The 26,235-nt window shown below is 45.1% G+C and overlaps 1 protein-coding gene across 8 annotated transcripts in view; it reads right to left on the reverse strand.

Moving 5' to 3' along the window:
- The window catches only part of LOC119450179 (tudor domain-containing protein 7-like), a 129,095-nt gene that overhangs the window by 16,566 nt on the left and 86,294 nt on the right, over window positions 1–26,235 (reverse strand). For all 8 annotated transcript variants that reach the window (XM_049665687.1, XM_049665691.1, XM_049665689.1 and 5 more), the window contains 6 exons: window positions 25,429–25,524; window positions 19,314–19,426; window positions 16,160–16,388; window positions 15,551–15,670; window positions 8,119–8,223; window positions 1,138–1,254 (listed from right to left, as the gene is read on the reverse strand). In XM_049665687.1, the coding sequence (XP_049521644.1) occupies window positions 1,138–1,254; window positions 8,119–8,223; window positions 15,551–15,670; window positions 16,160–16,388; window positions 19,314–19,426; window positions 25,429–25,524 (780 nt within the window). The remainder of the gene's footprint in view (window positions 1–1,137; window positions 1,255–8,118; window positions 8,224–15,550; window positions 15,671–16,159; window positions 16,389–19,313; window positions 19,427–25,428; window positions 25,525–26,235) is intronic.

Genomic DNA, 26,235 nt, shown 5'->3' on the forward strand with positions numbered 1-26,235 from the left:
CCCGTATTAGACTTCCGCGGAGTTGTGCTATTTCAGATCTACTTTCTTAGATTTACAGGGGTAGTCACTTTTAAAAGTATCCACTTATATTGAATTGTGTTGCCGTACCGCTCACTTTGTTATAACAAAGGTTTACTGTATAGTATATGTTTACTGCAGTAGCAGCAAGACAACCTTTTTATTTAATTCATTATATTCGATAATTTGTAACATCCGTGTTTGTTATATCGAGGTTCAACCGTTTACACTAGTGATTGTCTTTGTGTATGACCAAATCTAAAATGTATGAAGAATGTGTGCATATGCAGCCAATAGCACAGGGTAACCATTCTGCTCACCTCACCTTAAGTCCATTCTTTTGAACACTTAGCTCAGGATAAATAGTGCAGAAAGCTCTCTACCTAAATCTTGCCTCAACTACAATGACAGTTATAAAACCTCTCTCATTAAGACTGTACTGTGACTGACCGTCCACTGGCCTAGTAGGAATGCCTCACCATTGTAAATAACATTTCAAGAAGTAGGACACTCAAACACAAGTTTTTTTTTTTTTTTTTTTTTTTTGTCTCGAAACAGTGAAACCAATAGAAAGTTGTGAAATAATTTGTTTTCTGCCACTCCATGCTTTATATTTTGTTTGTAGCAACAGGAAAAGGAAATGCTAAGAAACTGATAAAGTAACTGACTGTGGTGTTGCTGTAGGCAGTGAAGCCAAAACTGGGCTGTTACAATGTAAGGATTCCTTTTGCTCAATTCTATTCCTTATTTTTTTTTTTTTTTATAAGCCGGTCGGTCATGGCTGGCTGATGCCGGTGTTAACATAGGCCAAGCGCTGCTGAACACAAAGGAAATTCACAAAGCACAAAAAGGAAAAGAATTTCAATATAGTTAAATTATCCTAGCCCGCACTTTGGCCCGAAACTGACCAGCACTACCTGGTGAGCTGATACATGTTGAGAATCGAATGCTGCAGCAGGACGCCATAGACACTGCGCCACTGCAGTGGTTTAATTCCCAATATTTAACTAGCAGAGCAAATGCCATGGTCAGCAGATAGCTTCTCAGCAGTAAGCAATCCAATACAAGCCACAACCACACTGTTAGCACATTGCCCAGGCAATGGTTGACAACTCTTACCCGGATGAGAAGCTCGGTGTCGGGCCCTCCACTGAGATTATGCACTCGAGCCGACATGTCCAGAGACCAGCAGACGCCGTCTTCTTCAGTAAGCCCCCGCAACCGGCAAGGCACTGCCTGCAGAACCCAAGAGTAGGAAAAAGAGAGTAGTGCAGTTAAACCCTCTCTCTAGCGCTGAACAGCATAAAATTTCACCAGAATTTGTATCAGTCCAGCCCGCTTATAACGAACCTGAGCGTCATGCGGCGTCCGTTATATCCCGAAGTTCGTTGTAAGTGGACCACAGCTAAAAAAAAAATAATAAGGTGCTACACTTTTTTTTTTTTTTGCAATAAAAACGTCAGTGATGCTCATCTGAGGGCGATCGCCAGCTTAAAATATTTAAAGCGAAAGCGTGCTCTTCGCCGAGGCCCTTGGCATAGACAAGTTGCCTGAGACCCTCTATGTAGCCCATTGCTACAGGCGTGCATATGAGTGCTGGCTCTGAAGTTTCATCGTAATCCGATTCCTCCGCATCGCTCTCGGCCCACACTTCACAAATGATGTCTTGCCCGTGCACGGTTCCGCAATGTCAGGGTCTTCATCAGCAGGAATAAAATCATCCCAGCCAATGTCATGGCCCTCAATGTCGGAGTCGACGATGCGCTGCCACAAATCGCCGCCGGACTGATCCTCTTTGGAAGTGTCAGGCTTGCCATCAGATACTACGTCGACGAAGCCGGCCTTGCGGAAATAGTTCCGCACGCAAGCAGCCATCACTTCCACCCAGGCCGCCTTCACCATCTCAACGGCCAAATACAGTGAAACTCGAAGCAGCAAGTTGGCGGTCAGGCGGTCAACAGCGATGAGCAAGCACTCCACAATGCGGCACCTATACGATGCCTTAAAGGCATGTATTATGCCTAAATCAAGCGGCTGTACTTTCAAAGTAGTATTGGGTGGCAGGAAAAGTCGAGTCACCGCCATCAGAGAAGTTAGAACATCATGCGCTGAGCAGTTAAGCACGAGCGGCACGCGCCTGCCTTGCCTCTGGATGTCGCGGTCAAACTCGCCCAGCCACTCTGCGAATAAATCGCGCGTCATCCACGCCTTCACATTGTGCCCGTAGCGGAGGGGCACATAGTTCTGAAACCAACGCAGCCTCCCCCTGGGGCCTTGCTGCCCGGCAGGCGCGCGTGGTCACTTGGGCGGCGCAGAAACAGCACATGTCGGCTGACAGAGGGTGTGCCTGCAGCACGGAGGAAGATTATTTAGGAGTAGAAACTCCTTTCAACGCGGGCGCTTGCGTGCGACCAGATAGCATCACATTAGTATGCGCCGACGGGGGCGCATGCAGTGGTGACACCTTGCGCGTCATGCAAGCAGCAGCAAAAAAAAAAAAAAAAAAGCAGAAGCCCGACGGGCTGCTCGGGCGCGTTCTCTTCGGCGGCACCCGTGTCTACAGACCCCAAGCAGATGACACGGGCGTTCGGTGTTCACTTCAGCGTGCACGCCGTAACATTGTTTTTGTGGGCCTTTAAGTCAAACAGCAACTGTTCTAGTCGGTGTCTGTTCGAGGGCCGTAATACTAACAGCGCTGATACGTGCAGTGTACCCTTGTTCGGAATTTGCTAGCCTAAGATGAGACGCAGGTGGGACGCGCGAGTGCCCTCAGTAGAACTTGTGAGGCGCATGGCCGAACTACAGTGCCTAGAATATACTTCCTAGGCACTGTAGCCAAACGGGAGCAACGTGCGCGGCCGCGAACGGGAGCAACACACGTGACCGGTTGCCTTGGCAACCATGACGGCGATAATTTCTTTCTCAGCCGCCACCATGATGGTGGCTCCGCAGGCTTGATATATTCTGGTCGCCGCAACTGGCGGAGTTTCCACTCCTAAAGGTTTCTTGTTCCGTGGCCTGGGGAGAGGGGAGAGGGTAGATCGCTTGAGAGGGACACGAAACGGGTAGTTCGCCTGCGAGGAGACTCGGGAAAACAGTCAGCGCGCGCAAATGGGTCGGGCACCTTCGCCAAAGCTGCCCACCACTCCGGAGTCACATTCACCCGAGCAGTGGTGGCGTCAGACTACACGAGGCCATGACTAAAGCAGCTCCTAGTAGCAATTCACCCAGACTCGAGGGTGGCAAATGGCAAAGGACCTAAGCTGCTTCCAGAGTCTGGCCTCACCAGGCGAGACAGGGCCACCCTGCTGCGACTCCGGACTGGCTGCATATGGACAGCAGCTAGACTCCATGCCAAAGGCCGAATCGCCTCCCCCTCTTGCCGACGATGTGGCGATCCAGAGAACATCTCCTCTGTGCTTGCCCGGCCCTGGCACAGGAACGTTCGAGGGTCACCCGAGCCTATAGACAGCAGGGCCTTCCTGCTGGCTCACTCACCGACCTGCTGTTCCCATCCTGCTCCCATCTTCCCACACTGCACAGTCTTGTGGAGTTTGTGGAGGAGAGTGGGATAGCAGCATACCATTGAGGGCATCTGCCCTTGCCGGTCCCTGCCTTCTCTGCTGCCTATCCCATGAGAGGACGAGCCCCCCGAACCATCTCTCACCTCTTCTTTACCTCCTACTCCCCTTCCGCCCTAATGACGCTGCGCCGTGCTCCCTGAAGGGCTGCAGAGTTAAGCATCTCTTTCCTCCTTCACAATCACCATATCTATATCTCTCGCATCGCGGCGCCGGGTTTACGCCGTCGGTTCGCTGTAATCAATCAGCAGGGCTCAAAGACGTTTGGTGCGATTTTGTGCCAGTAAAATAATGTATATTTTGACGGTCGCGCCGGTTCGCTGTAACCGATCGGCAGGGCTCAAAGACTTTCGGTGCGATTTTGTGCCAGTAAAATAATGTATATTTTGACGGTCGCGCGGATTTCGTTCGTATTAAGCAAAAGTTCGGCTTAAGTAGGGCCATTATACAGTTAAACCTGGATATAACGAAACTGACAAATTCCCGAAAAACTTCGTTATAAAGAGGATTTCGTTATATGCAGGTTCGGCACGAAAATTTGAAAAAGAAACGCTCACCGTATTTACTCGATTCTAACGCGCCATCGATTGTAACGCGCACCTGTTTTCCGTTTTCGTTGAAGCACTCGTCCTTGGAATGTCACACCAGGTACTGGAAACGTGGACGCGTGTCGTTTCGCACAAATGCGAGGCATCGGAAACGAAAAGTGAGCGTCACGATGGCGTTGCAGCGTCGTATAGTGCTACAGTAGAGCCCCGCTGTTACGTTCCCGGGTGCTGCGTTTTCCTGGCTGTTACGTGGTTTTCGGCCAGTCCTGGCACAACTCCCATAGAACCCAATGCATTGTTGGTAACCCTGCTGTTGCGTCGCAACTGTGGGACCGTTCCCGCATCATACGTTGCGAACTGCCACCCCGTGCCGGCCCAAGCAGCCATTTTGACTTTTCATGTCGCTTGGCTTGGTGGCTTGACGATGGCATTGGCCGCCCAAAGTGCCGGGGGTGGCAACTATGACGTATTTTCGGTTTCCGCCAGCAAAAGTATGGCCCTTGACATCCATATTTGCTATGTAAAGATGCTGTCTATGACGCGTTGAGGCCCTAAAAAGTGGTTTTGGCTCATAGATGTTTCGTATAAAGTCCAAGGGCGATAATGCAGTCACCGCGTGCCATATGCTGCATGTGCGAGCGAAAACGTGCGAGGGAAGACAAAATGACAAAATTTGAGGCGAAATCTCTAAGTTGTCGGCGGGGAAAATTCGTTATTTCGAGGGGGTCTCCCGCTGCCACTTCGTTACGTAGAGGTCTCAAATACATGTGCTTCTATGGAGTAACGGCGGGGAATAGAAAAACTGTTATATCCAGGAATTCGTTATATGGAGGCTCGTTATAAGCAGGTTTAACTGTATGTGGGCTCGACTATAGCGGCTGACAAGTTTAATAGCTACAAAAAAAAAATTAAATGGTGCAGATCCCAACACTACTGGGATTTTATTCAAGCAAAGCTGTGGTAAGCCAGCAAGACAAAATGGCGCCTCTCGAAAAGACACATGCTGCGGACTGACGACAAACATGCCTTGCAACCGCATGGTGGCAGAGAAATGTGACACAGCATCATTAAAATTAAATTCAAGGGTTTTACATGCGACAACCATGATATGTTTTCCGGAATGATGTGCTTGAAGGCATATGCTGCAGCGAGGATATTTAGGGAGCATTTGTTGTTTCGTTACGTGATTCCTCAGACAACAAGAGCCAGTAACTAGCACATCTGTGGCAGTATTAAAGGTGGCTATACGTATGCACCGACTCAAGTTATGCGTCCTGTCCTATGTTGAGCTATTCAGCATGACGACAGCAGCAGCCACGGTCATCGAAGTCTGGGAGGGTTCGCAAGGTAAGTAACAGCTGCAGAACACCACCACCATAGAAGGGTCTAACTCAAAATTAGCAATTCTGTACTATTGAGAATGTTCTCGCGTGAAATCAGTCAATAGCTAATGGTGGGTCCAGCTGCTTGCGATGATGCTGCATGACCAAATTGCAGAAGTGAAAGCAAGCTTTTTTTTGTTTTGTTTCAGTGCAATAATAGTTGGCTCGCATGTTTGCAGAAGCCTCTTGCACAGAACGACAATGTTTTATTACTATGTTCAAAAAGTGTCTCAGGGCCCATTTAAAGAGGACCTGCAACACCTCTTGAAACTGGTAAATAAATTTGCTCATCAATGTTGCCACAAGCATTACAAGTCGTGGCTTGTCATTATACCTGAAAAGTCACTGGCCCTCTTTCCTTTAACTTCCTGAAATCCTTGCTGATTTTCGCATAAGACATTGGCCCCCGGCCAGATTTCTTTAACCTGGCACAGCTGAAGTCCCTATTCCTTCAGAAAAGTACCACCATCCTTTGAACGCCACTTCTCTCTCTCCTGTACCTCCGATTGGACGATGACAGCATGCGCTTTCACTTCTTCATATTTTGTTTTTTTTCCGTCTCAGCGCCATGTCGAATGTCCCTCTGCGCAACCGCCGTCGCGGGCGGCGAAGGTGGTGCGCGCCAGGCCTGAAAGCTTCAACGGGGGCTTTCGAGGGGCGCCACCATCGACTTGCTTTCGCAAGCAAAAAGTAAAGAAAAAAAAAAAGTGTTTTAAGAGAGGAGACGACGGAGGAGAGAGTAGATGGCGGTACTTTTCCTATATAGGAAAAGTACCGCCATCTACTCAGCAGCACAGCACAGCAGCTCAGTAGCTATGGTGTTGCATTGAAGATTGCACGTTCAATCCTGGCCACAGCGACAACATTCCAATGGGGGTGGAGTGCAAAAACGCTCGCGTACCATGCTTTGAATAGTTTCCTACAAAAATTACTAGAGGGAACTGTAGTGCTAATGTCTATGCGAGCTGCGAGTGTGGTGGTTCAGCCAGCACAGAAATAACGGTACAGATTTGCTCAAACTTTGTCTTTAAACAGCTTTGCGACTTTGCAAATTCTTCAATTTCAACAAAACAATGCATAACAACTGCAACAACTTGCAATAATTCTGCATGTGCAATGAGTCTTATTGCCTTCTGCATTTAGAAATAAAGGATTGCTTGGAAATCGAGGCCAATAGAGGCAGATAAAGTGCAGTAAGTAAACCCACAAGAATGCTTGAAGGCACAAGCACGACAAATCTACGTACTACCCATCGACCCCATAATAGCTGAACGATCGATCGCAGCACCCGAGTTCCCTCAAGTAGGGAATGCTTGACACACAATGCTTGCCACACAATGCTGCTTTTAGTGCAGGTTAGGAAACCCAGGTGATCAAAACTAATCTGGAGCCCTCCACAACAGCATCCCGCATAACTGTGCATGTTCAGGATTTTAAACCTCAAAATTTAAAACATTTTTAAGCCATCCCAGCTATATGGCTCCTAAAGGGCAAAATATGATCACTGATAATGCAGTGACGCCATCTGGAGGCGAATTATGATACCAACTGCAAACACTATTACCTCCAAGGTCGGGCTGCATGATGTAGGTTCAGGTCACTCGATCTCGGGGTCGTGCCAATACGAAAAGCTCATCACATTAAAGGGAGGCATTTTTTATCACATGGGTAAAGCGGCACAGCTTCAATCGTAGTAGCAGCAAGGGAACATGGAGGAACATAGGCAACGAGGTTGTGGCAGCGGCAGCACCTGAATGGCCACAGCTTTGCTCATAAAAGCTTACGGGAGTGCGAAAAGCGCTTTTTTTAGACCGAACTGAATATGAATATAATGAATATGAATCGATTTCCAATAGCCTTTGAATAAACAGCCGTTTTCACCATTAATTTAAGATGTTAATGACTTAGTATTCACAATGTTAGCAAGTTCTTGTCATTACACTGCACGTCATCAAGTGTTTATTGAAAGCACAAATGGAGCATTAGGTACAAGTAAGCAGGACTCTTCAAAGAGTGCGAATCATCGTGGTTTATGAGGGAAAAAAAATATCTGGCTCCCTGAGCAACGTAGCAGCCTCCACTATGCAACTTCTCGTGTTTCATATTCGCTATGGGCACTATGATGAAATTTATCGCAATTTTGCCAGAGATTTAAGTTTCATCCATCCAGTGTTAATTGAAATATTAAAAAACTATACGTAAAGTACAGTGAAATCTAGTTGATACGATCTTCATGGAAACTGGAAAATAAAGCGTATCGTCCGAAAATCCTATCATCCAACGTATTATCCAACTAAATCGTATTATTGGGAAAAGAAAAAAAAATTCACCTCGAAAAACGTATTACGCAGAATCGAGTCAACGTGACTCCACTGTATTTGTGTTTATCAATAGTGGCTATTCGAGTCTAAGGTCAAATCAAATAGGACAATATCCCATTCATTATTTGCTAGTTTTAAACATTGCTACACCCCTATAAAATGTGCATCGATACACTGTGTTAAAAGACAAAATTTAACACTTTTCAAGATAGGTGTTACAGAACCCCTTGAATTAACACAACCTAGTAAAATGCAAAAGAACACACACCTGGAAGGGCAGGGAAAGAACGAAGTCTCCTAGCCTGTCCAGATTTCTGAACTCGGAGAGGTAGCACCGCTCTTCGTAGCCATAATCTACATGGAGCACTCGGAACTGTTTCACAGAAAGAAGAGACAAGAGATAAAGAAGTAAAACATTTGCGACACTTTAGAAGGTTTCACTCACCAGTACACTTCACAAAATATCTAGTGAGCGGAGATTTTTTCAGCTGCAACACACGAAAGCTCTGTGCAAGTCATGGGCAAAACATTAAATCTGTGTCTCGCACCGACTCCCTTTTGCTAAGCGAAAATTTACTGTATTGCCAGGGCTGCTTCCACACATCCTCTACCCCTTATACATTGCCTTCAATGATCTTCATAATTGACTCGGAAGTGATCTCTCAAAATTTTCATTCTGGTTATGAAGTCCGGTGCATGTGAAACTTCATGGAAGTGGCTCATTCTTGCCATCCACTTTCAAGAAATTTGACAAATTAATCTAAACCTAACAGACAGCGGAAAATTACCAAACAAATACAATTTTAAAGCGAAACTTTTCTTTGCCTCATCTCGCTACTTTGCCGGTGCTGGCTGCTGACTACTGCTGTCTTGCCGATTATACTGGGTACGTGCAACTGGGATTGTGCCTGTTAAGGCTCGTTTTGGGCTAGTTGGTTCTGAATCGTACTTAACAAATAACAGCGCGAACTGATGAGGACGAGATGAGTAGGCGACACACACATGTGCTGACTTACTACTTCTATTTTCAGAAGTGTACAAAATACTACATAGCATACACATGACACACGAAAGTAAACAGAGTTGTAAAAGTAGTTGTAAGTAAGCACATGTGTGTGTCACCTACTCGTCTCGTCCTCCTCAGTTCACACTGTTACTCGTTCACTATGGAATTGTGTCACTGGGTATGTGCCACTGTTTAGGTGCCCAGATAGACAAGAAGTGAAGAAGTCTGCAACAAAAGCAGAGTGTGGAGAAAGTAGAGCGAACAAAATTGAACCAGAGCATGCACTGCATGAGGAGCAATGAACTACAAAGCAGTGAAGAAGTCTCCTACAAAAAATTGTCAACGACAGAGAAGTCAAGAAGTTGGCAGCAGAAGCCGCAGAGTGTGAACAAAGAAGTTCAAAGAACAAAATGAAACGAGAGCGTTTATTGAGCCCGAAGCATTGAGCTACACAAAAGGGAAGAAGGAGAAGCGAAGATATTTCAGTAAGCATCAAAAGAACCTTGGCTTGTAACCAATTCAGACTATTTGTAGGATCCGCCAATTTTTGTTTGTCTGACTCTATGGGGGCGTGCTGATATTGATAACTATTGAACTAAGAAATATTGAGCCTTGCCCAAAACATTTAGCTAGGAAGCTGTAACTGCTACACCATTCTACATATTTTTCCCAGGTAGTCAATGCACTATCGACGTCCGTTCTGCAGCTTCTAAAGCCCCTGCAAATAAAATTATTCTGTCTGCTAGTGTCACCACTCATTTGAAGCATAAGTTGCCTCCATAACACTACCAAATCGTTGTCCCTCTAGGTGGCTTTCTGATTACACAAAATAACATTCACACAAACTCCTCTGGGAGTTGTTTAATTGTGCCAGTTGCTCATCTTCACGCAGCCCGGTGTCATTATCAATGTTGTGAAACTTCATCCGGCCAGTACAAATGAAAGTGCTGCGGCGACACGCACTGCTGTGGACGGCGGCACAAGGTGAATTGATCATGCAAGCGAAGTACTGCAGGTAGCTGCACCAGGTGTGCTGACAACGTTCCGATCATTATAAGCCATTGTCACTCTTTAGTGCCTAATCCATCCGGGCCGAACCATTATGAACCGTGATCAACCGTAATCTGGCAGCAGCTGTGTATGGCATCGCGGCACAGGCCGTATCTTGAAAGCAACTTGCAATGTGGACAGAGAGTGCCGACTGCCGATAGCTTCACACGGTGTGTTCTTATTGCTTAGTTTGCCTCGAAGAGAGATGCGCGGCTCCTATCTTGAAAGCGATCTGTAAGAGGGGCAGAGTGCGGCGAGTGCCGATAGCTTCATGAGCACTGTGTTCTCGCTGCTTAGTTTGTACTGAAGCGAGAGACAGCACAAAGGTGAATTCGCTCGCAGCTTCGGGCCCCATCTTGAAAGCGATCGTCTTACGAGACGAGCGGATGGGCCAACGATTTTCCTCGTTGGGTAAGCATAGAAATGCTTACCACATTTGAAATGATAGTCAGGAGGATCCAAGTTAGGCAAACAGAGTGGATGGGGCACTACTGGAAAGCCTAAGAAGGTCAGTTTTGACAGTGTTTCACTTGCAGTATCTGACAAGGTATTGTTATGCAACTGGACGACACAATTGTAGAGCTTCTCTCAATGGTTTTCCTTGATCTTCTGCCACAGCTTCATCATAAAGCACCACAATATTCTGTATTGCTGTATTTACCCAATTTTCATGGGCTTAAACTAAGAAAATAAAAAACCTGAATGCAATACCGGTGCCACACGGCCACTTCAATCGTAATTCTCAACCATGATTGGCTCCCCCCCCCCTCATAGGTTGAGCAAAGGAGCCAATCACAACTGTGAAATGCAATCCCAATCAAGCTCAATCATGATCGGAAGTGCGCCATGCGACACCTGGATAACATGCCCCTAATTCATTAAAAAAAATATATATATATATATATATATATATACATATATGTACATATATATATGTATATATGCGTATATATGTATATATACAATATATATATACATATATATATGGCATGTCCCTCACGTTCGCGATCAGAAAAAAAAAACAAGACGTACACAATTTACCTTCATAGGCGGGAATTTTTTTTTTTTTTTTAGTGAGCTTTCATAGTGAAGGCAGTAAGTCTTCGTCGCTATTTGCGAGCAATTGGTCACAGATGTCAAGCACACGGGGGCGTCATTCTGAAGCGATCAGTTTAGATACTGCTATCACTTTCACGCGACTCTGCATCAGACTTGTCAAAGTATGCGGCCGACAGTGTTCCTGGCACTATATGTACATATGCTTGGCGTGTACATATGCTTGTACTATGTACTATGCATGTACATATGCTTGGCACAGCGCAAGAAACACAGGCGGATGATTACACCAAAGTATTCGGTGCACAAAATCTTGCAAAAGTGATACTATCTCTGAAAATTATTGGCCGATAATACCACTCTAGATTGTAGTGGAGTACAAAATGAACCAACAGCAACCTTCGCTACAGTGCCCTAGAAGGGGCCAGTGGGCTCACTCGCCGGCGGAGGCTATGTGGTGCGGTGGCTCCACGAATGTCGACAATTTGTGCGTCTCCGATAGCACGAGCAGCAGCGCTGGCATAGGTTTCAATGGAACATGGGAGCGGCGGCGCAGTCCGTGCAGCTGCCCGAGCATATTAGTTGAAGTTGCTGAGCTGCGTTGGTTTGCTGTGGACATCGTTGCATGGGTTTTTTTCCTTCAGTGTTGTTTTTTTTTTTTTTGCACATAGCGTGCAAGAGATTAGTATTATTGTGTTGGCAACCCTGTGTGCTCGAGTGCAGGCTGCGCGCAACTGGCAACCAGAACTTGTGTGGCCGGTGTGGAGGACAGAGCCTCGCCAGTTGTAACCATTGCAACACGTAACTATGTAACCCCTGGTGTGCCGCAAGATAGCAGCTTAGTTAATAAAAATATAACAAGTATGCTTTGCCATGCCTCGACATCGACAAAACCACTGTTACCCGCACCCATGGGTGCCAAACAGGCTACGTTTACGTGAAGGATTGGCCGAAGTTATCTTTGTTTGGCATCCCGAAGGATGAAAATAGGTGGAGAGAGTCGGCGAACCAACTACTGTGACTAAGGAGGACTCCTTTATCCCTCCCGTCTGTTGTACGGCTTCGTGAAAAAGCTCAAGGACCTCTTCACAGAATGCTTCTGTCAGAGCGAGCTACATAGCTGACAGCATTATGGATATGCTGGCAGTTGTTCAGAGCAAATTTTCCCTCGCAATTGGCTGCAATGCACTCTCTCCTACCCTCATAGCTAAAATAATTAGCTTTTACGATGTCACACGTCTTCATTCTTATGTGTGAAAGGAATTAACAGTGACAAGGCAGGAAAGTGGCAGAGCTAGGGCCAAGCAGCTGAAGATGAGCCGTTGCACATGAGGTGAAGCAAATGAATGGCTGGATGTTGTACTTATTGGAAACAAAAGCTTTGTGTGAGCAACAGCCCTGTTATCTTCATTTTTGTTTACCTTTATATAGCTGTACATAAGCATAACAAAAGTGCAACTGCATAATGATTGCTAATAATAAATGCAGAAGGCTACTGGCAAGCGTGACACAACTAAAGTGGAACAAAAAAATATATTTAAGCCATATATACAATTTTATTTTGGCTAAGCAAAGGCACAAACCTGGCTAGCATACCTGAATTTTTCTTAGCTCGACTAGGAAGTATGCGCGCAGTTTTCAGACTAATTCAGTGGTGGACTACAGGACATAATCTTGATACAAAATCATTTTAGGTTAGGTCGACATGGCATGAAACCGTATATTTGGTCGCCGACCCTCTAATTAAACAAGATTTTCTTTCTAATTTTTTATGATTGCCCGATAGCTTGGAAAATTTTAAGGCCCCTTCTGCGCATGCAAAATCCGTCGGCGACGGCCTATTTGCATAAAACGTTTAACAGTTAGGATAGGCAGCAAATTGCGCAAGAGTTGCTGTCGTCCTTTTCCACAATGTACTATTATGGCAAATATCATGTGCCCTAACCAAATATAGTGTTTGCTAAAGATATGTAAAGACTCAAGTATGCCAAAATTAAAAACAAAAAAAATTGTGAACTGCTTCGAACTGAAACGAACAGAAGCGCAAGGAAAATGAAGCTTCTGCAAGCAAAGCTTCCATTGAAGTTGCCTGTGGCGCCACCTCTTGGATGCGCCGCTAAATGCGTCAGAGGAGCGGCTGAGTAAGCCCACTGCCCCCTTCTAGGGCACTGTACCTTTACAAAAACGTGCTCTGTCGCCATTTTGTGACGACGATGTCGCTGCGTCTGACGGATCTGGTGGCAGGGTAATGCCAACACAGCAAATGCGGTTTTGGCTTCGTATCCGATGGTAATGCGCAGGCAATTTTCAGACCCATTTTCTCAGAAAAAAGGCGCCCATTAGATTTGGGTAAATAGAATAATTTTCCACCAGCAGAAATCCCTTCTTATCACAAGAAACTGTCGCCATTTGGAGACTAAATTTTTTACCCCAGAGAAACCACTACACCTCCATCCCTTAGACTGGGATCATAACAGTGCATCTATGTCTCATCACAAGTTACCAGTTTGTACAGGACGTCTGACTCATTTTTTACAAGTTCCAAAACAGCCACCGATGTCACTGTAGGTTTCCCCTTTTGTCGAGTGTTGAAAAGCTTAGCAATTCACTTTGCTGCATGCTTTCTCATTACGGTTACCAAGCCATTGTAGATATTGCCACCCAACTCTCTCTCACGATATTCCCAGATATGTAGCATTAGTTATGGCTGATATTAGGCAGTTGTAAGAGAGAGAGAGAGAATAAACATCTTTATTATGTAAATTCAGCTTTGGAGAGGCGTCCTCATTCCAGAATGCCTTGAGCTCGGGCCGCGTCCTGGGCCCTCGCAATCAGCCGTTGCTGATCTTGAGGTCGGAGCTGGCCAAGGCTCTCTCCCAAAGCTCAGAACAGGCCTGCCACTGGGTTTCTCACTTTCAACACTGAAATAGTTAGTTTTAAGATTGACAGCCCAACACTTAACGGTAGCTTATAAAAGTGACTGTCAGCCAAGCTTGTGACATTTCATCATAGATATGCTTCGCACGTTTCCAATAGAGAAATGGGAACTTGATTATGGTCTTATGTTCTTCCACACTAAACTTTTCTGGTTAACTTTTCAGGAGGTACTGCCATGCACAATTTGGACTTGAAAAAGAAAGATAAGCTACCTAGCTCAATTATTTCTGGGTAAAGCTCAGTACTTATACGCACCCCCATCGAAGAACAAGAGTTACAAGACTAAGTTGACACTCAAAGGGGTGTTGTTCTTAAAGTCAACTTCAAATTCTTGAAACACTTGTTCTAAGGTAGGCAGAGCAATAACAGTGGTCTTACCAGACTTCTTGAATCATGCAGAAGCCAATGACACCCTGTTCAGCAAAATTTGAGGAACCGTATTTTTGGAATTTTTTCACAGGAAATTAATAAAAGACATTTGCACCTAATTAGAATTAAATTAGATAAATAAAAGTGGTCCACATAATCCAAATAAGCACAAAATTTCATATACTTACAAGTTTTCAGCACCATAACTCGAATAATTATTTTTTTTTTCAATTTTTTGGTCTATGACCTAACTCCTTCGTTACGTCTTGTTGTACAGAATGTTCCACTGTTTAAGGAATCACCAGAGCACTTGGTGTCTGCATGGCGCCACCGCCATCCGGCGGCTGCAGCGAGCGTCGCGCAGGTGCAGCGAGTGCTGTGGGCCGTGCTCTTACGTCGTCTGCTACCGTCTGCTGCCGCACTTCGGACCATCATGCAACAAGCAGCTCACGTAAATCATATATAAAAGCAGTCACTTTCCTTCCAGCTGAAAGGAAAGTGACTGGATTGATTTATAATCAGATAAGTGCCCTAAACATCAGCAGCAATGACGCTGCCGTTTTTTGTTTGCCTTCTCTTTTCATAAAGATTTGTCTGCTAAGATTTGTCACTAAGACTTTGTCATAAAGATAGCTCGAGTGATAGCTCTTTATAATTTAATATGCTCTTTAAATGCGCTTGTGGATTCTTTGTGCAGTCCACGCACTGCAGCGACTCGAATATGCATTAGTACAAATGAGATCGGCACTACACATGGAGAAGTATTCTCTAATATAGCTTTGCTACAAAGAGACGATCACAAAAAAAAAAAAGTTACGTCTGTCTTTAAATAGCAAAAATACCTGCGAGTATTTGCCTCGTATTTTGCCTCGTCGAATTTTCTTTCAGCTTTGCAACAGCTGGCTATCAGTGTGTGACCATGCAGTCACAGGCCAACATTAAAAAGGCGTGACCAGCTTGCTTCGTTACTATACAAAGCGCAGCAGCAGGCGACGAAATAGCACTGCCGACACCCGCTCACAGCTCCTGCGCGAAACTCGTTGCAGCCGCCAGCCGCAGACGTCACACGCTCAGATGTATGTTCCCTTTAACAGTGGACCACCTTGTACATCGTCAATTCAAACGTTACAGGCAGCAGCACCCAACTGAAGACATCGACTTATTCCCAATAATTGATTGGATCAAGCACATGGCTCAAGGACCACAAATAATGTCGGTGGACATCCGGCAATCACGACGAAATGTGTCATCATGCTATGGACAGTGGCAAAGCAGAACATACCTCTCCAGAAGGTAGTGGCTCAGGAGAAAGCAGAACAGAGCGGTAGAAGCTAAGGTTTGACCGACTCCGGCAGCCATAGACCTTGTCTACCACTGGATCGTCAGTTATTGAATTGGTCTCCTGCAAGTCCAAAATAGAACAAGGAAGAAAACAACTGAGCTTTTTTCAATTTGGTTATCACTTTTACTGAGATGAACTCGGCACAACACAAACCTACAGCAGCCAAAATTTCTTTACTGTTGTCACCTATTCTATAGCAAGAGTCTTGTCTAATCAGACTGTGCACGCAATGCAAGTACTGTTGTACATTCTTTAATGTATATACAGTAATACATGTATAAGTAGTGGACGAACTTGATATTTGATTTCAGATTAGTGGCGAACGACTGTGTGCCCCACTATCATTGTGGCGTGAATGTTGCTGGGCACAAGTTCACCTCGTGAAAAGTTAGATTTTTAACTCACAGTTTTAGCAGTGTTCAGTCTTTTGCCGCCATTACAATGCCACAATATCATAACTACCCTGTGTCAAGTATGGCAACTGTCCCTCCCAAAATCCTCAAAATAGAGATTGCAGCCCGTCACTCAGTCTAAAACACACAGCCTCACCTTGCAGTAGTCATTGACAGCGGTCATAAAGTTGTTGAGGGTTTCAAGTCCTGGTCCATTTACTTGTATCCAAAACAAGCCACTGTCGGTAACATTGCTCAGATAGCAGCACCCCACACAGCCTTTCTCTGGGAGCCGCGGTTTCATTAAACTTAAGAATACCGCATGATTCAGGTTGACATCTTCAGGCCCCCATGTGTCAAACAAGATTACTGACACTGGATCCTCCCTGGAGGGCATAAAAGAGAAAGAAAGGTGGTAAAAGTAATTCAATAGCATTAGACATCTGTTAATTCAACAATTATTTCAATCCCTTCCATAGGTCCTGGCTGGCACCCATGCATTTCTATAGGATCAAACTTTGTTTCAATCCTGAAATCGGCCTTCACGAGATAAACTGAACTTGACCAGTCAGCAAGCACGCACCCGATTCTTAAAGTGACCCCAATAGCGACCCCTTTAGTGGCAGCATCTGTCTCAGGCAAGCTTATTGGAAAGCGCTTGAATGCACATTTCTTTCATTCAAAACGCTTACAGTTAAACCTCATTGGAACGGAACGAGATATAGCAAAATAATGAGTACAGTATAGACCACTTATAACGTAACCGCTTATAGTGCAGGACCGGATGTAATACGGTCTTTTCAGACTCCTGTTAATTTTCCCATAGCACTCTATGTATGCGCATATCGCTTATTGTGCAGATGCGGGACACGAAACACTGGTTACAGTGCGGCTGCCTGGAAGTTCGGCAGTCAACCTAGCAACAATCGCTCCCCTCAAGCTACAAATACCGTATTTACTCGAATCTAACGAGCACTTTTTTTCCGATAAAGCAAGTCCAAAAATTGCGGGCGTGTTAGAATGGAGTACGACCCTAAATCTTCGTTACCATATCATCATCACCATCATCAGCCTATATTTATGTCCACTGCAGGACGAAGGCCTCTCCCTGCGATCTCCAATTACCCCTGTCTTGCGCTAGCGTATTCCAACTTGCCCCTGCGAATTTCCTAACTTCATCATCCCACCTAGTTTTCTGCCGTCCTCGACTGCGCTTCCCTTCTCTTGGTATCCATTCTGTAACCCTAATGGTCCACCGGTTATCCACCCTACGCATTACATGGCCTGCCCAGCTCCATTTCTTCCGCTTAATGTCAACTAGAATATCGTCTATCCCCGTTTGTTCTCTGATCCACACCGCTCTCTTCCTGTCTCTTAACGTTACTCCTAAGATTTTTCGTTCCATCGCTTTTTGTGCGGTCCTTAACTTGTTCTCGAGCTTCTTTGTTACCATATAGCCATATATACCATCGAGCGTTACCATATAGCCGTCGGCATTTCAAAATGGCCGCCTCGCATGTGCGTCAAGCCTAGCTACTGTAGCTTCCTCCATGTGCTGCAGTACACGTGCTTAGGCAATGTCTAGCATCTGTCTTCACGTTCTCTGCCTCTGCTCTATCAGCATGAAGTACCGAGTTCATCATGATGCCGCATTTAAAAGGAAAGTGATCATGTGTGCGGAGATGGACGGAAATCGGGCCGCATCACGGGCGTTCCGAGACTGGCGCAAACAGAAGGAGAGGATTTTTGCCAGAAAAGCAATGCGGAACGGTTTCAGTGGACCGAAGCAGGACGTAATCTGCGACGATCCACTTCGGCAATACGATCGCCTTGGCCTTATCTTGAAAGCAATCTGCAACGGGGAAAGTCCACCGCTTTCGCCGCTTATAGTTCGGGTTGAAGCGAGAGGCATGATAGCACGAAGGTCAATTCGCTCGCCGCGATTCGTCACTCGAGCGTTTTGACAGTTCGTTTCCATGGTCAATGAACGAGATGTGTTCATGTTTGCTTGTGCGCGTGTGACACCGTGCTTGTTAATTTATTTAGTAAACGAATACGGAACCTAGAGCACGGTGACAGCGACGGCAGAAATGCGCCTGGAGTGTCCATTACCGCAATAAAATAGTTGTTTTGGTTATAGTGCGGTACCACTTATAGCGCGGATATTCGCGACTGCGACGACTTACGTTATAAGTGGTCTACACTATATAACTAAGTGAGATTACCCTTGAAAATCAATATTCATATTGCAGTACATGTAATAATGGATATAACGAAGCTATGGAAATAATGAAGTGATGCTGGCTCCTCTAACTTCGTTAAAGCGAGGTTTTACTGTACATGTATCTTTCGAGAACTCTTCCTGCTGCTTACAGATGGAGTTAAGAAAAGGTATGCCACTCATGCTGATGTCAAAAGTTAGAAAGAGAAATAAAAAGAATTATTGATCCACTGGGCTACAGGAAGCAAAATTCCCGCCATATTTCAGTCGAACCCGGATATATCGAATATGAAGGGGATCACAAAAAAGTTCGACATATGGGTAATATGATATATATAGAACAATAGGCCCTGAGGCAAACTGTGGCTTATCGATTGGTGCGTGCAAGGGCCGCTAAGTTACTGCATGCAAGTGGGGAAAAATAAAACACGCACACTTTATTTACCTGCAAGAAATTGCTGGATCCCTTTCAACTTCATTGCAAAGTCCAAGTTATTCTTTTCTTTACACTTGCAGCAGTCATCGCTTACAGAAAATGAACTCACAAATAGGCCCTCAACCCAAACGACGACGCCACGAAAATCAGAAAGAAGGAACATTGACGTTCGAGGTAGCACGCGGGCTAGCCGAACAGCTCGATGAGGCTCAACTGACTGCACACACGACCTGCACAACTCAACTTGCTGCACATTCTCTTCTCCACCTACAGGTGCCAGAAGACCTAAAAGTGCACTAAGAAGTGCCCTTTGAGGTCTTCGGCATGGCGCCACATTTGATATATCGAATGTGCTGGTGAATGGGCATTATATACACGCGTGCACCAGCCCTATACATCTGCATGGGATTTTCAAGGGGATTTTACAGCTGTTCAATATTCATTCGTAATAAGTTTGACTGTATCACGGTAATATGTTGTCTAAAAAAATATGACTTTAGGGTGAATGTTATTCAATTACTTTTTCAAAACAAAATAACAGTTCTTTTTTTTATTTCCACTACAGAAAATTGGCCCGTGAATGGGTTAACAACCATTCGCTGCAACATGGATGACGAGCTATCCCACACAGGGAGTTGCTAGTTGCTACCTCACCTCTGTATAATTTCAGCGACCAAGGTCTTCCCCAGAAGTAAATCGCTGAGGATTTTGACGATGCCATCACAGTTGGCATACCCAACCAGCCCATCAAGTTGGCACTCGATTGCCTGAAAGAAATGAAAGGGGAAAAAAAAAAGGAAAACATGTATGAGATGCCTTGACAGCAGATGGTTTCACTCATGAACAAAGTAAATGTGGAGAATACTGCTACAGCTTTAGACATATGGTCTGTGCCACACACACGAGTGTGCTGCATTCATTTCCCTTCCTCCGCAATGAAGAACCAAACACAAAATAATTCCCACACCATTCATGCATATACTGTATAAACTAGGAATATAGATTGACCCCATTCCTTGAAGTGAAAAAAAAAAAAAAAGAAGAGGGAAAACAAGGAAAAACGAAAACAACAAAGAAAGCCCCAAAACCCATTTATTTTCGCTTGTTCACTGTCATCGACAGCAAGCGCGCACGAAGCTCCAGCACAAAGTCTGCAAGACTGTCCTCAAGCTGTCGATGCACTGCACGACAAGTTTTCCTTTTCATGCCCGTCATTATTGCACACTTCTTTAAGAAACCCGAAACTGGCACTGAGCTGCCGTCCGCTGTAGCGAAGTCTGCCAACATTTATTTTGAAACTGCCTCCGAGTGCTGCTACTCATCGCTCACGAGACAAAAAAACAAAGACACACACACAGAAAAAAAGAGAAGTCACACACAAGGTCGATCAGAACAGTGCACAAAGACAAAGCGACAAGAAAAAAAATGCCAGCAATCACACTTGGATATCGATACGGCTTTGGCTCTGCGTACAACATGCACGCCATAGGCTGCCAGATGACGATTCACATTCTGCTAAAGACTACTATATAAGACAAGGAGTCACTTTACCCATTTTTTTTTTTTTCAAGAAAATATCTCAACTTATATTCCAGTTTATACAGTACATGGAGAGAAGTCGCACTTACGACATGGCAGTGGGGGTGTGCAAATAGCAAATAGTAGACTTTGAAATGAACATCGAGTAGAATCCAGAAAAAAAAAGTATATTGAATTTAATATCTAATATGAGAAAATTTATTGTGAAGTTTAATGCTTACAAATTTTGTGCAAGAAAACATGGTGCTTCACATGCTTGGGAGTCTACTAGCATTGCATAACAAGAATGTTGTAAGCTATCAGAGTAAGCTGGGGACCGAGGAACCAAGATGTACCAAATGGTCCAATTTATTAAAGGGAACACCAATTTAGTATGACAGCACTGTTTACTAGGCTTGTGCGAACATAAATTTTTTGTTCCCAGTGAAGTCGAAGCGAATAGTAATTAGTGTAGAATAATTTCAAGGCAAATAGCATGGATAGTTGTGGGGTTTGCATAAAACCTTGAAAGAGTTTTAGCGACTTGCAGATTTGACAAATTCGAAGTCCTACATATCACTCTACACATTGTACCACGCCAAAATTTTTTCAGTAAACCTACACCGCTAGTACTTTTGGCCCATGGGAAGTTAAAATTTATGTCACTACAGTTTGTTTTTGAAAAACTGCCAAACTTCGGCTTTTCAGCAACTGCCTCTGACTGACCCTAAAATTGGGGGTTTTTTGGGGGCATTTTAGCTAAGGCGATAAAGCTGAAAAATATTTGACAAATCTTCAAAAGGTTTCTCGCGAACTATAAAAATAAGTAAGTGTGCAACTACACCACCTATTTATTCACTATAGGATCCCAAAAATGTCAAAATTGCAAAATAAAGCTAACGTTTCACCTTCACCTGCCGTGCATTGTCACGATGCTGTGAAGTGCGACCTTCACTGCGCAACACCGGCAGTTCATGCTGTTTTGTGCAGATGGAGCTTGATGCTTTTCATCTACACGCAAGCATAACTTGTTCCGTTCTTGTGATGAGTAAAGTGCATGAGACCGAGGTTAGTATCAGTGCAGTGAAGAAGAAAAGGAAGTGAATGGCCAAGACTGCATGTGCGAACCAAGTTGAGCTTTTTGGAAACACACCGATAACAAATGAATAATCTGACAGACACGTGATATGTTCAGATGTCTGTTGCTGATTCTGTTGACACATCGAAACCACACTCAAGTATAACTGCGGAAAGTCGCGAATGCCTGTCACAGTCTCAGGAAATGAGTTGGCATGATAACAACATACAAGCTCTGTTCCGTTCACGAGTCAAGTTAGGGGATGTGATTTCCACTTGTAAGCCAGGGACAGCTGATAGAACATCTCCGGTGTGGTGCACGTGGTTGCAGTGCCTTTTTTCTATGGTAACGATTCCCAGGTAGGGGCTTGCAAATGCCTAAGTTCCTCAGACTTTTTATACAGATGCACGGACATTCATCCCTTGAAAGTCGCATTACAGCAGCTTCGGTACTGTCATCCGATAAGCAAGTTAAAAGTGTCAGTCATCTGATCTGGGAGAGAGCTGGTAAATACATGAGAGAGCTGATAAACAGCTGGTTGCCCATCTCAGGATCTTTGACACTGGACTGGACAGACTGTTTTAATGTGTACTGTACTTTGTTTTGAGCTTGTAGTATTTGAACTCATGAATGTTTTGTGATAGACAGTTCTCTCTCTAATCAACATTTCGTCATCATCCATTTTTAACATTTCATTGCCTTGGTCTCCTATGATTTAAAAAAAATATTTGTAGTTCCTTTTCAGTCAGCAATATGTATTCACATGCCATTAAATAAGCAACATGAGTAATAATTTTCATGTGTCAGAAATATATGCATTGCAGCTAACATTCATAGGGGGGATTAATGTTAATGTTTGATCACCATTACTCACTGCGTAGAATTTGTGCGTCTAGGAGACACAACATGGGAAATCTCATTTTGGCCAAATATGTTCTTGCTGATAACAAGTTGATGATTTGAAGAGAGTATACTGCCTGCACTTCTAACGCTACTGAATGATACCTGACCATCAGTGAAACAACACATCCAAAACATATACCTGTGGCCTCCAAGACACAGTGAAACTTTCTGTACCATTCCTTTTTTTTTTTTTTTTTTTAAACAGGTTAAACTTAACCTGTTTAACAGGTTAAACTTAACAAACTTTGTACAATGCTGCAAGAATCATAAAGATCACAAGTCTCACATGCCTTAGATGCTTTCACATGAGCTGCTTACTCAGCGTCCAACGTTAAGTAGCCTAAAATGGTGCAACTGCTAAGCCAGTATAGAGCTTCATTCATTCATCCCAGAATCACGAGGTCAGCATTAAAAACTCAGCTCTTCTACAAGTACCACTGTGAGCAAAATCTGGAGACCATGGCAAATGCCAAAGCCACTGAGTCCCTGTAGCAAGCAATACAGATTTTAGAGTGCTGCAGCTGAGCCCGAGGAAATGGGGTTATGCACTGCCATGGTCTAACAAGCACACGGTACCTATACCATTTGTTTTCGGGCTGAGCATGTAGACTGAGAAACATTTTTTTAAAGCGAAGCTTTCTTTGCAAACCTTACCACACATTGCTGACCATGGCTGCTGCTGCTGTCTTGCCAACTAGCTCAAACACAGGGCAGCACTCATAGAACAATTCACCTTTATGTCTAGTAGTCCCATCTGTATTACATCTGCAATTGTTTCAGATACCAGCTCTGTTCTCTACGAAATTACGCAGTGAAATAACATGCGATACGTAAATATCCTCACTGCAACAAATATATGTCTTCAAGCGCATCAATTAACTTCATTAAAGCGAAGTTCTCTATGCCTTTTTTCTCGCAGTTTGGCACATCTGTTTGGTCAGCTTTCTGCCAAGTAAGGTGGGCCAGCCCTGGAGAAAGTGCCAGAGATGGCGTGACGAAAAGTAGGCTGATCTCATAGAAAGCGTAATCTGCGATCGTGTGAATCATGTGAGTTGCATGATGGAGGTTTCCGCTCCTTGCCAATTTGCCAGGCAAGCAGGCAATCACTATGCTGCAAAACGCGTTGCAGCTAAACGCCAACTGCAACGGAATTCTAGACTGCGTAAAAAGCTCCATTTCAGCTAATTTTGACATACAGTAGCCTCTGTGCAAAATTTTACGCTTGAATTGCGGGTGGGCACTTCACAAAACAGTCGCAAGAATCTATGTTTTTCATATCGAAAAAAAAAAAAAAAAACGCCTCCATTACCAGTCATCGGAAGTGGCATACTTTGAAGACTGTAGAGAACCAGAACCAGCACCCGGGTCATCTGCTTCAATTGCTTGGATACCTTTCCCATGTATCAATGAACAGGTCCCGCATGTCTAATAGCCACAGAGTTAGTATACTTAGCTAGCTGCTTCGTGCGCCGTGTCTACACCGTTGCGTGTCCGCATTGCTCTTTTTATGCGAAGTATTCTCCAACTCCAGCCGCTTTTCTCTGTTTGGTTGTCTACGTTCAACAAGCAGAGCCTCAATGCGTTCTGCCAGCCGCTCGAAGAAGAGCGCCTCCGGTTGACCATGCTAAAGGCAAGAATATAGTCCAGCTTAAAGCGGACGAAATCCCTGCGCGGCGCAGTTATGCTATGTTGGCGAAAAGTGGACGCTCTACAGTCTAGTGTGGCTGGCGTGGGGATAGAACATGTCCTATCGCATGCAGGAGCCAATGGAAGAGGGTGCATCGTGCCCTAGCTTGGCTGACTAGCAGCATGTATACAGTTCGGGTTCCCTGAAGTGAGCATTTTTAGTTCACACCTTCGACAAACATCGAAGCACTCGCTCACCGCGCACTTCTGCACTTGCACTGCGGCAACAACTGATCTCCGTGCTGCTGCAAGTCGCGTTTAAAGCACAGGGTAAAATTTTTGCAATCTTAGATCTTGCCGTCTCCTGCATGATGTATCTGACTTGTGGGGATGCGCGACTCTCACGCGTCCCCTGATGTTGTTTTCCCAGCATGGCTCCCGTAATCCGGCTTCGCCTCGTAGCTTTACAACGACGGAGTTGCGGCGCATTGCGAGAGATGGCGCGAGTGTCGCGATGCTAACGCCACCGGACGACGGGCTGACTCTGGCTTGGGATCGGCGACCAACGCGCACGAAAGCTTCGCGCATGTGCCGGCCCGCTTCGCGGGACCGTCTCACAAGGCTAAGAGCAGGACAACGGTATGGACGAACACGGATCATTCGAACGCGCCACTGTTCGCGTGACCGTACACGTGAACGACTAGGCAATGGTGTCACAGCATGGGGCGAACATATTCGCTCGCTAACGGGTCGCGATGAGTCGGACTTCCTTGATTTGTCGCACGCCCATGTGAATGTTCTATTGGTTGTAATTCGGCTAGTGTGCATTGGTGTATGAAAGGCGCAATAAATGCCCCTTTTGATTGTTTTCACTACTGTGTTGTCGTTCCTTTGTCCCAAGAGCGTGTGTGAGACCCCACAGACTTCACCGGTTGCTGCCTGGCACCCTGGAAACGCTGGACTCGTCGACCGATCAGACAACTACCGCCATCTCTAGTAAAGGGTGATAAATAGCAGAGACTTGGCACAGCAGGGGTGCTAAGTGCACGTAAACTCGTGGCAGGCCGGACTCCAGCCATGATTAAGTTTCACCCATTTCGCTCTGGCGGCATCGCATTCCAATGGCCATGCACCCAAGCACCCGATGGCCATGCAACTCGTCTGCATTCTTGCAACAGCTCAAATCACATGCGCAGCAAGATAGCACGCTAAGAGAGACACCCATCAACTTGCGCATGTTGAGCAAGTGACGCACCTGGGCACCTAGGCGCAACTGAGAGATCAGCAGTAGTGTACGGTTATTCAACCCTTGCCATTTCCGCATTGCTACCACTTAGCGCTAGGTGCACGCGTCATCTGCTTACGCACTATTTAAAGGCAGCTACTAAGAAAAGTAAACAATTACCAGCACCGCAGCTCTGCCGAGATTACAGTGATAGTATATGCTAAGCATTTATAGGCAATTAGCCCAAGTGAAATTTCGTTGCAGTTGTCCTTTAACTGCTTCACGAAAACTTTGCTTCACAGATTGCAAAATGTGTCAGATATGCATTTTTTTTTTTCAAGGGAACATTGGTGCCCAAGTATTTGCTTGTGAATGATCGTACATGCCACCAACACCACCGAGTGGCATTCCTACTGTACCTGATGGGCAAGCTCAGTAAAGCACTCGGGTAGTAACTGCAGTTCTTCTACCGGGATCAGGCTGGTGTTTCCTTCGTCAACAAAGCAGACTTCGACCTGCAAGGCCAACAAAACATACAAGTAAAGCGAACTGGTATTTTAGAGTAAATGCTGTGCACGAACTGGCTTGCCCAAAAAGCCCCAACCAGGACCAGAGCATGGGCTGAGTTCGGGCCACCTTAGCCTGGTACTTCAGAGTAACTGGTACTTCAGAGTAACTGGTACTTCAGAGTAACTGGTACTTCAGAGTAACTGGTACTTCAGAGCAAATGCTGTGCATGGACTCGGGCTTGCCCAAAAGCCCCAATCTGGACCAGACCACGAGCCGAGTTCGGGCCACCTTAGCCTCTTTCGGCTGAGGCTCGGGCCCAGGTCGAAGTTGTTTCATATCAAACAGGCACATTCACATTGAAAGCACGACCTCAGAGCGTGAGCAAACTGAAAATTGACAGAGAGGCTGCTGACCTAGTGTGAGGATGTTCTGATAGAAAAGTCAGCCAAGCTGAAGGAAGCAAAATTCACAACAGCTTGTGACAATCAGCAAAAACCTCGTGCACATGCACTTACACAGGAAGTTCCTACAAGGTGGAACATGAAAGCTTCCAGTGATTGACTCATTATAAGGACGTGGAGATATAGAGACACTGCTTGAAACACAGAACTTCGCAATAGCAAGGTGCACAAATAAGAACATTCCAAAAGACCTAATTGATATCTTCCAACAGCTTTCTAATGCAAAAAGCATTCTCGAAAGAGAAATGTCAAATT

This window comes from Dermacentor silvarum, chromosome 4, assembly GCF_013339745.2.
Source record: "Dermacentor silvarum isolate Dsil-2018 chromosome 4, BIME_Dsil_1.4, whole genome shotgun sequence".
NCBI classification, from domain to species: domain Eukaryota; kingdom Metazoa; phylum Arthropoda; class Arachnida; order Ixodida; family Ixodidae; genus Dermacentor; species Dermacentor silvarum.